Below are 11,257 nucleotides of genomic sequence, written 5' to 3'. Positions count from 1 at the left end.
AACGGGTAAATCAAATCTTCTATCCATTTTATCCACCCCGTTTCTTGTTATAATGGCATTGGAAGTGACAGAGAGGTCAAACGCCGCTTGCTGTCATGTCACATGTCTCTCGAGGGAAAACAGGACGTAATGGGGAGAGACACAATATTCAACGTTAAGACAACAAAGCACGTACAAAGCAGAAGCATCTATCTAATGAAGCATGAAGCGCGACACTCACCAGTTGCTGCATTCCTCCTGCAGCGTCTGTCCAGACGGGTAAAACAGGCCGTGGTACTCGCAGGGACAGTCGGAGGGCGTCACGCAGCCCCCGTCCTCGTAAATCAGACCTGAGGACAGACAGATGCAGGAAAAAGTGTTTTATTTTAGTTGTTTATTTTAAGGTCAGAAGACAAGAAAGAAAGTGTAATAAATGGTGTATCTGCAGTCTTTTCGGGAGAATAGACACTATGACGGATCGATATAATCAGGGTAGATACGCGCCATTGGGGCAGTAGCATCCATCCAGGCAGGCCAGCTTGCTGTCGATGCACGTTCGCTCCAGGTTGCAGGAGGCCGGGCAGCAGCTGATGCATTCCCTGTACTGCAGACCCAGGGGACACTGCTTCGCTGGTCGCGAGAAAATTAAAACACAACACACATGTCAAAAAAGTCTTTACTGATGCAGACTGACAATTAAATATATTCCTGTGTGCGTGTTGACTATCAAAAGTAAACCAGACTCTGTAATAGACACAGTTCGCCTTATAGCAACAGTAAGCTAACGCAAGACAGGCTAAATCCGTACACATCTGATCGATATAAATTATATTAATGGGTTTCCAGGCACCACTGAAAGCAATGAAACAAAGTGCTTACATATTTATATTTGTATATGGAAGTAAAAATGTGTTAATTAACTTTAACTGTGCCCACTAGGTAGCCTATTTTCCTCCACCAGCTAATACGTTAGCATCTTATGCTAACAACAGCTAACGGTTCTTTAGCTGACATTAAGTAGGCTAGAACTACGCAAACGTGTTATTTATAAAATAACTTAGTGGGTTTTCACACACACACCACTGAAAGAACTGAAACCGTAGCCACAGTTAGCTAACGGTTCTTTGGCTAATGTACATTAGGTAGGCTACGGCAGAACACCGATCTGATCAATATGAATTATTTCAGCAGGAAATGTGATCAATTTGTACATTAAACGTAATAAAAAATGTATGAAATTGTTTTATTTTCACAGTTTAATTTTGTTTAACAGTTGAACCTCTGTTTAAATATAGAGCGCTGCAGGAATAAGAACCTAAAACCCAGAATGAAATGAGTCATGTGTTTTTGGTTAGATGCCTGGAATAAGGTCTGCTGTTAACACACGCTTAAGATATTTTAACGTTTCGTTCTGTGATATAAAATACAACAGATACCCCTCTTGTCAACTTTGGAGCTTTTAAGTGTCTTGAAGAAGGCGGTTGCTAAAAGTGGCTAGATGAAGACGCAGCACATGCGACCGAGTTGTATTTTTTTTTTTACAGCCTAACATTAGCTTTTTACTTCTGACGATTGCATTCACCCTTCAAAAATCATAAAAGTGGAGTTCCTTTATGAAGATTATTTTGCTGAACAAATCGTACCTGAGAATAATAACCTTGTGTTTCCCACAGAGGATATCTTATTGCAATAATTCAAAAGCCAATTCAATAACACCATTGGCTTTTTGTCAAGGGAACCAGCGCGACGCCGACTTTTCGGGGGTTCGCCTACAAAATGACGTCACCCCTGCACCACTCTTAAAACTTCTACAAATGAATAAGTTGTCCATATTCTAATTTAACCGAGTCGACGTGTTTTTATCGGGGTCCCTCTGTGGCACACAGTTTGAAAAACACCTGGAAAAAAAACCCGTACCACACTGAGGAATGTGCTGCCTCCAGTCGTGCAGTGGGTGGTCGGCGTGGGCACAGGCCCGGGCGTACTCGCTGAACACCTGGCATACCGCATCACCGTCGGGACCCGACCTTCAACGGAGAAACAAACAGAGGGGGACTCTTTGAGCGGAGCCAGGAGAAAGGTGTGGCCACATGAGCCAGGTACGCCGAACTGATCAGACTGTGACCGCTCGAAAACAAATAACTACCCGCCAGCTGTGTCGCCCTAATGAGCTAATCTTCTCAACTGGGCTAGCGAAAGCTAGAAAAAAAAGAAAGAAGCGTTTGTTGTAGTGTGTCTGTAACGGTCACCTGATGAGGTACATTTGTGTCTTGATCACCGGTGTCTGTTCCACCTCACTCTGAGTTCACTTTAAACAGACTGCCAGGGCTAATGTTACTAACAGAGAGAGGGCACGTTCAGGATCATGGACCCGAGCCACCAAAACACACTAACTGAGAAAGCTGAGAGTGGGATCGTTTCAAACCAGACAGGAACAAGAAGTGCTATCGGTGTTTCTTGTGGACCTGGAGTGAAAGTTAAAAATCCTCTCAAAACACACTTCAAGTGGCTTCACAGAGACGAGTTATGCCCAATGAGAGCTAACAAAAACATGAATTCAGCTTTATTAATGTTAAATTAGTCACAGAAGAACTTCTATAAAGATTTTTTTATGTGTTTAGACCATAGTATATAAGAAGTGGACGTAGTCGTTGTGACGTCACCCATTGGTTTGTGGACGGCTGTTATGAAGCCTAAAGTTTGACGATTTTGGTCGTCGCCATCTTGTTTTTTTCTCAACCAGTGAACAGGAAGTGACCATATCTGGACTGAGGAGGAGTGACGTAGAGACGCCGTATACGTCTCTGGTAAGAGGCCTGTCAATCACTGTGTAGCCCCGCCCCTAAAGCATCCCCTGCTTTATGGTCTGTTTGACTCTAAATGGACCATAATGTACTAAATGAACATCATGCTGTATTGAAGAAGACTGTAAACTAGATATTGAGATCATAAACTCATGTTTACAATGTTTACTGAGGGAATAAATCAAGAGAGAAGTAGAGTCATTTTCTCACATTACTGTGATTGACAGAAACGTGTACGGCGTCTCTACGTCACTCCTCCTCGGTCCAAATATGGTCACATCCTGTTCATTGGTTGCAAAAAAAACAACATGGTGACGGCCGTAATCCAAGATGGCGGCAGCAAAATTGTCAAACTTGAGGCTTCAAAATATCAGCCCACAAACCAATAAGTGACGTCCCGATGACTCTGTCTACTTCTTATATACAGTCTGTGATTGTCTACTGACCTTTCTTCTAACACCAGTTCAAACTGTACACAAGAAACACATTCATGCTCCTCTGGGGATGAATCCTTTCTATTTTAGACAATCCAAATGATCACAATATCTGAGAAACAAATGGCTCAATTTCCCATGAAAATATCTGTGGATATTCACGACCCACAACGGATGAACCTCTATGACACCGTGAGGTTTTCGACAAAGCTCACCATCTGGACAACATGAGCGTGAGGCCGATCTGAATCAGGCGCTCTTACCTGCAGAGGTCGTTGGAGCAGCTGGCCATGTAGGACAGCGGGCTGACCAAGTCGTGGCAGCTCTGAAATGGTGGATCCAGCAGCATCGCACACACCTCCTCCACTTTCTGCGCCCACGAAAACACACAAAGACGAGTTTTTACACTCGAACGAACACACAAGCGTCCACGTTTCTCCCTCTATCAGATGCCTTACCAGCAGGACGTGAGCTTCCACTGCAGCACAGGGGGAAGAGAAGCCAGAGGGCACCATGGGACATCGGGCCTCGTGCGGCTCGGCCTCCACCCAGCTATTCCCAAACATTTCTACGTCATGAGTCAGAACACCTGAGAGAGACACACACGTCATACTTCATTGGGTCGTGATTATGCAGATTTAGATACGGCGAATGTATCCATGATGATCTCTTGCGCTCCATGGGATTGAATGGGATCCGTCAACGTGTTTGGTGTATTTCAGACAGAAGAACCGTACCGTAGCTCGTCTTCAGGTCGTCCTGGACGTCGGCGTTGAAGTTCCCACACAGGCCGCAGGTTCTGCCCACGAACTCCGGGCTGAGTTTGATGTAGACGGAGCCGCTGCGTCCCTCCCAGGCCAGCGTGAAGCCGTGCTGCTGCGTCACCAGCACGTACTGGGAGATCCGCTCCAGCTGCAGGTCGTGGATGTGATGGGGCAGCTGCAGACTGAAGACGAGAGACCGTTTAATAAATGCACCGTGAGATACCGTGCAAATACAAAATGTGAGATTAGCGTCGCAGTCACCTTTGACCCTTGTAGGTGACGTTGGTGGCGTGCAGCCGGACCTCGCCCTCCCACGGGAGGAAGAGGCTGACGGAACGGTGGCAGGCGTAGGGGGCGGAGCCGCAGCCCGGGTCATTGTGGACCTGCACACAGCGAGACGCAAACAATGCATAATAATAATAATAGTAATAATAATAATATGCTTTTCACCTTTTAAGAACTTCATACTGGTGGTTTTTCATGTGTTCCCTCCATTGACTACGTCACGGTGGCTCCGTCCACTTCTTATATAAAGTATGTGTGAGAGACTAAACCTACACATATGAATATGTGACTGAACTTTAAGGGTTCTCCTGGTTAACTGACGTTTTTTCTCCTTGTTTTTAACCCGATTATACTTTTGAATAAAGGAAAGTTCCGTTGAAAAGAGAGCAATTTGTCTGTTCTAGTGAAACGAGTCGTCCGGCAGAGACTCAGTCCTGCACAAATGAAGAAAGAACAAGAAACAACCTGATGAACAGAAGAACTCACAGACAACCAGCTGTGCCTGAAAGAGGAACGCTGAAACTTGAGCCCTGAAAGCATCACACCTCCCTCTAGCATGCTCCGGTTCTTTGATTTGCAGCGTTGCAACTTTATATTTACTTTTTGTTTGTGGAACATATGAATAATCATAACGCGCTTGGATCTCCTCGTGTCCTCTGTTCGGTTTGGTTTTCCCATAGACAGATATGGTATCTGTTACCTTTTTCACGGGAAACAAAGTCCCGGTCTGTTGCAGATGCTTTCAAGGCATTGTGGGTAATTGCAGCATTTAATGGTAATTGACTCTAATAACCAGATTAGCTTTTCACTAATCTTTTACCTTCGAGGGCTGAGACTTGGAACGTCGCAGGAGTCAGAAAGCACGAGTGTGTTTTAGAGCAAGACGCCACCGAGTCCAAACCGTCGGGGCAGCTTATAGTCGGGGGAGGGGGGGGGGGGTTTACTGACCTGAACCACGATGCTGGCCTGGGTGGTTTCCTCACAGTCCCTCAGCAGAGTGTACGTGCACCGACCGGGGAAGTGGTAGTAGAGGCCGTCGAAGGTCTCGAAGTTGTACTGACCCCACGACCGACACGTCATCTCCCTCTCAAAGCCGGGGTTTGGAACTGGGCCGAAGAATTTAGGGAAGAAAGGTGAACGGTGACGGAATGAAGGTCGTGTCTAAAGAGACGTTTTTATTTACTTCACACAAGAGAAATGTTAAATCCTAATCCTAATCTTGCAGACGTCATTAGGAGGCAGAGAATGTCTGCAGGTTACAGTGACAGTTTGAGAATATACGACTGAACGTTACCAAGAGCAGCTTCAGTAGAGCTTTTAGTGCAGCTCTTTCCTCAGGGAAACAGCAGATTACTGCACTGACGCTCAGAAAACAACACTGAAGTTAATTTATATTGGAACTAGATGCAAGTATCTCACCCTGCTGGTAGTTTTGTGTCAAAGCATCAAACATTAGTGAAAGCACCAAAAGTAAATGTTGCAGTTGGTAAAGGTGGAGCTGACTTTAATGACTTTATATTCTGCTGGGTAGATTTTATCTTCAGTAATACACCATAGTGTACTATTTATATTTAACCTGAAGTGAAATGATGTAACTATGCACCGTTTCCTCTAACATCAAATCTGAAATTAGACAAATTGTCTCATGAATGTGATTTGAAGTTGGCTCGTGAATGAGATTTTGAAGGGCTTTTATTTTGAAATGCTACATCAGAATGTCCCGGTTCTCTCTGAGTGACACCTTGAGGTGGTCTGCTATTAGGCTGAAGTGAAAAGATGATGGAACTATGCACCATTTCCTCTAAAATCTAGTCTGAAATTAGAGAAATTGTCTCATGAATGTGATTTGAAGGGCTTTTATTTTGAAAGGCTACATCAGAATGCCCCGGTTCTCTCTGAGTGACACCTTGAGGTGGTCTGCTATTAAGTACATTTTGTATTAGTAATCTAAATCTGCAAAGGAACAAAAGCTGTCCAATACATTTGAGTAAAATGTAGCACAATGTGTGTTTTAAAACCAAACGTTGTTGATAACTGCTGTATGAAAAACAGAAATAAACTAAAAAGACTTATATTTAATCTAGTTTAATCACCACCATTCCCACTTCTGTAGTTGTTCTAACGGTTGGTTGATTTCCTCATGTTGAACATTGAAGCAGCAGGTGTGTGGTGTACCTGTCTGACATCTGTGTCCAGTGGCCTGATACAAGCTGCAGTCACATGACTCCGACTGAACGCACTGTCCTCCATTCAGGCAGGGAAACACACACGGCTCTGCCGACACACAACAGACAAACAAACAGTCACACACTCCACCAAGGATTCACTTCTCACTTCTCACTTTCTTCCTCATCACAAAGGGAGAGGAGCGGATCAGCTTCCTTCATGTCGCATCAAATTCATGTCGACCCGCCGCAAAACGACATGCGTGAAATCCAGACTAAGAACCGCCGAAACAGACGAATAACTGCGTAATCTGCAGGTCAAAAAGACATCTGTCAGCGCTCGTTTGGAGACGTCGGGCTCCTGCAAATGTTCCGGTCGAACGCACCAACAAACACCAAAACGATGGCTCCTCATCCTGCAGTGACACCATCTGCTCGGTGGGCTTTACAGCTCGTCTGTTCGGTCAGCCACGTCCAACACAAGAGCAGGTACCATACAGGGATTTGAATCAGATACAGGCTATTTCCCTTCTGTTCACTCTGTGAAAAGGCTCAGTTAACCACATTTAAAGCCACACTACACAACGTTCTAGCGCTGCAAAGGGCTGTTGTTTTTTAAACTCTTTAGCAAGAACACCACTGCAATGCTTTACGGCAAAAGCAGATGAAATATCTGATGATGAGTGTTTTCAGGACAGAGGACCGTTTAGTGCAACCCATTCACCAAAGCACTTTAATATGGCGAGTCATGTCGAACATTCAAGGGCCAATGCAGGTTCTAAAAGGTGTGGAGGTCTCTAGGTGGATGGGTTTCATACTGTTGGACTGGTGGAAACTAATTCTACAAATAGTATTCAATACGATTAATTTGAACTTCCCAAAATCACAAATTTGCCTCAGACAGCTGTACATTTTGTACGTCATTAGACATCATCTGTCCTTGGACCCTCGCGTCACAACAAAGGGAAATACACTTTCTCTTACTTTCTCATCAAGAGTTAGATGAGAGGTCAATACCACTCTCATGCCTCATGCACGCTAGCTCTAGAGCTAGCTCTTAGCTTAGCTTAGCATGAAGACTGGAAGCAGGGGGAAACAAGCTAGACTGGCTTCGTCCAAAGTTCAAAATATGTCTACCAACAAAACTCTAAAGCTCACTAATTACCACAATGGATCTGGTTTGTTTATCTGTGCACAAACTGAAATGTAAAAACAATAAGTTGTGGTTTTGTATTCATTTTAAGGCGACAAGTAGGAACGGACGCCATGAAACAAACAGTGTAAGTGAGCTTTAGATATGTCAGTGGGTGTTTGATTTACGTTTGGACAAAGCCTGGCTTTAAAATAAGCTTAACTAATAGCTCAAAAGACATTAAAGTGTTGTCTTTTTGTCCATCGAACTCTCACCAAGAAAGCCAATCAGCATATTTCCCAAAAACGTCTAGTAGTAGGATTTGAAAACATCAGACTTTGGTCCCCCTATGATAGTCTCTAAAGGGACTGGGCTGGGACTACTCTGAACTGGGCAGAGTTGAATACAATACACAATCTGCCTCAATTTTCACCAGTATTCTCTCAATTTGTTTACCGTCAAAACAATTAAAATGGCGGCTTTAAGCTTGAATTGAATTCTCTATCTAAACCTGTATAGACCTACCTTCAATCCTACGAAACGATGACCTCAGGGCTTCCTTCGCCTGCCTGGCGAGCAGTGAAATGTTAACTGGACGCTCGTCCCAGCTGACTGTGTTTCCTGGTGAACCTGATGATGATTGGTTGGATGGCACTGAGCTGGTCTGTGATTGGTCAGATGGTGTTGACAGTGACTGGTTTTGTGGTGTGAAGCTGGATGTGTTCGAGCCGTTTATGGATTGATTAGCTCCTGTTAAACTGGTTGGTGATTGACTGGATGTTGAGGTGCGTGATGATTGGTTTGGTGTTTTTGGGCCGGTTGTTGATTGGTTTGATGGTGTTTGGCTAGATGATGATTGGTTAGGTTTTGATACGGTTTTGGCTGCTGCATTGCTTACTGGCACTGTGTTGGTTGGTGATTGGCTGGATGTTGGTGTTCTGGTTGGGGAGCGGCTAAGTGGTGCCTTCTTGGTCTGTGATTGGCTAGGTGGTGTGGTCTTTGTCTGCAATTGGCTGCCTGGCGCCTTCTTCTTCGGTGATTCGCTAGATGGTGCCTTCTTTGTTGGTGATTGGCTAAGCGGTGCTTTCTTAGGTTGTGATTGGCCGGCTGGTGCTGTATTGGTTCGTGTTTGGCTGGCCGTTGTTGTGCTGCCTAATGATTTTCCGGCTGATGCTGTGATACTTGGTGATTTGCTCGGTGGTGTTGTTCTGCTCGGCGATTGACTGACGAGTACCGTTTTTGTTGGTGTTTTGCTGACTGGTGATTTCTTTGTCTGTTTTTGGCTGATTGGTGCTGTATCAGTTGGTGTTTGGCCGGCTGTTGTTGTGCTGCCAAATGATTTTCTGGCTGTGATTGTTGGTGATTGGCTGAGTGGTATTGTTTTGGTAGGTGATTGGGTGATTTGTGTTGTGCTGCCTGGTGATTGGCTGGTTTGTGTTGTGCTGCCTGGTGATTGGCTGGTTTGTGTTGTGCTGCCCGGTGATTGGCTGGTTTGTGTTCTGCTGCCCGGTGATTGGCTGGTTTGTGTTGTGCTGCCCGGTGATTGGCTGCTTTGTGTTGTGCTGCCCGGTGATTGGCTGGTTTGTGTTGCGCTGCCCGGTGATTGGCTGGTTTGTGTTGTGCTGCCCGGTGATTGGCTGGTTTGTGTTGTGCTGCCTGGTGATTGGCTGGTTTGTGTTGTGCTGCCTGGTGATTGGCTGGTTTGTGTTGTGCTGCCCGGTGATTGGCTGGTTTGTGTTGTGCTGCCCAGTGATTGGCTGGTTTGTGTTGTGCTGCTCGGTGATTGGCTGGTTTGTGGTGACACAGTTCTGGATGCTGTTGGACTAGATGGCGCCGTGGTTGCCGATGATTGGTCAGAGCTGACGGTCCGTGAGGAGGTGGGCGTCCATTCTGTGCTCGAGGACGTCAGGTTGGACGCATCGGTCCGGCTGACCGGCGAATGACCAGAGGAAGACGAGTTGGTTTCTAACGCAGCAGCTGCTGTCTGGAGGTCCTTCAAGGAGAGAAACTGAATCAGGCATTTCATTCAACAGTCGCAACCATTCAGTCATGCAACCATAATCTGATCCTATCTATCAATGTTTCAGAGCCTCTTCCAACCAAATATATTAAAACTGGTCATTTTTCATTTTGGGCCTTGGCACGGTTTGGCAAAGAGAGCAAGGAGAGAATTCCAGTAAACCAAAACTAAGTCCTAGTTTGATTCATTCCATGAGTTCAATATAAAATCAAGCAAAGTAAACAAGCTCGGCTCTCAGGTGACGGATTAATTAAGATTTGATTAAAATGTAAAACACCCCAAAGCTTTTTTTTGCAATTCTGTATTTTGTTGGGGCCAAAACTTCTCCCAGATTTACTCCGGTTGTTGCCAAACCGGAGTCCGGACTGGTGAGGATGGAACCAGGGCAGCGCTGGGAAAAGAAGAAGCTCAAGAGAAAGGAGCGGTCATCCGGCCTTCAGGAAGGACTCCTCTGTGACTCCTGACTCTTTCCCATTCAGGCCTACAAACCCCACCCTCCGATCCACCACCTCTGATCTTTGTTGCATGAAATATTCGGCGATGGGACGTTTTCTCTAGTGGTGTTTTTTTAACTAAAATGTGAATTCTCCCTTAGGTCACCATGCAGAGCCGCAGAAAATTAAAGGTTAGACTCTGGAAGCTGTCTCGGAATGAAACTTTAATTATCAATCTGGAATATTTTAGCTTAAGAATTGTAAGTTGAAAACAGTAACTGCAGCTTTGGTTAAATAGAAAGTTGGCATTCAGACACCATCAGTCGAACATTCAGCCTCCCCGGATACCTGAGCTCTCAAACTGAGGCTTTCATCTCAAAGAGCAGGAACAAAGCAGATGGCAATGATGAAGGGTAGGGGGGTACGAGGGGGGGGAGGGGGGAGGGACTATGAATCATTAATCGCTGATTAGCATCAGCAGATATCGATACTGAGCAGGTCAAACAAGCAGCAGTGTCGCCCCGGATGACACGAGGAAGATCGTCTCCGTACCTGTGACCTGTGCTACTAATTGCTTTGTTCGTTTACTAGCCTCCTATAGTTTGGACCGGATTCTCACGCCTCTCTGAGCCAAAGGGGACAAAAGAAGCGACCGCATTCAGGCTGATGGAGGCTCCGATAGCGGAAGAGCGGGACAACAGACCGGGCTACTGTATATTCCTGCTGGGACTCCCTCACATGTCTGTTTTCTGAGGAGCAAATGTCACCGTGGAGCAATTTTTATGTTCTACAAGCTGAAGTCAGCAGGGAGCAATGTCGGTTTTCAGCTCATGTCTCTGCGTGTCATCCAGGCACCGTCTCCAATGATCTCAGGGGACATGTGTGCTTCTTTTGTGCGGAAATACACGTTTTATTTGGGCTGTTTTGACTCAACCAATTATCTTATACCACAAAAAATGTTCTTAAACCTAACTAAGCAGTTGTTTTGCCTAAACCTAACTGAATTTTATTTTGAAAACACCGTATGCATATGACGACATGTGTTGCTGGAAAAAAGCATGAAACTTTTTGGTAAGCTATCATACGAACCCTTTGAGGACACGTAATAAAGTCGCAGTAACCTTTAAAGCTGCAGCGTGTGGGATCTGGCGCCATCTAGCAGTGAGGCTGCTGATTGCAAACCAACTGAAACTTCTCCTGTGTGCCGAAACGTGGACGTCTCCATCTAACAGCCAGTGTT

General features: G+C 45.3%; 1 protein-coding gene across 1 annotated transcript in view; it reads right to left on the bottom strand.

Moving 5' to 3' along the window:
- The window catches only part of otog (otogelin), a 43,239-nt gene extending 38,415 nt beyond the window's left edge, over window positions 1–4,824 (bottom strand). The window contains exons 1-8 of the mRNA XM_068728727.1: window positions 4,753–4,824; window positions 4,243–4,364; window positions 3,955–4,163; window positions 3,676–3,806; window positions 3,481–3,587; window positions 1,897–2,006; window positions 484–609; window positions 221–329 (exon numbers count right to left, since the gene is read on the bottom strand). Coding sequence (XP_068584828.1) covers window positions 221–329; window positions 484–609; window positions 1,897–2,006; window positions 3,481–3,587; window positions 3,676–3,806; window positions 3,955–4,163; window positions 4,243–4,364; window positions 4,753–4,824 — 986 coding nt within the window. The remainder of the gene's footprint in view (window positions 1–220; window positions 330–483; window positions 610–1,896; window positions 2,007–3,480; window positions 3,588–3,675; window positions 3,807–3,954; window positions 4,164–4,242; window positions 4,365–4,752) is intronic.
- Between the last annotated feature and the right edge of the window lie 6,433 nt (window positions 4,825–11,257).

Source organism: Cebidichthys violaceus, unplaced genomic scaffold (assembly GCF_023349555.1).
Source record: "Cebidichthys violaceus isolate CVI_PGR_0920_01 unplaced genomic scaffold, fCebVio1.0.p SCAF_43, whole genome shotgun sequence".
NCBI lineage: Eukaryota > Metazoa > Chordata > Actinopteri > Perciformes > Stichaeidae > Cebidichthys > Cebidichthys violaceus.
Note: the sequence above shows the minus strand (reverse complement) of the source record. Positions and strands in the feature narration are given on the sequence as shown.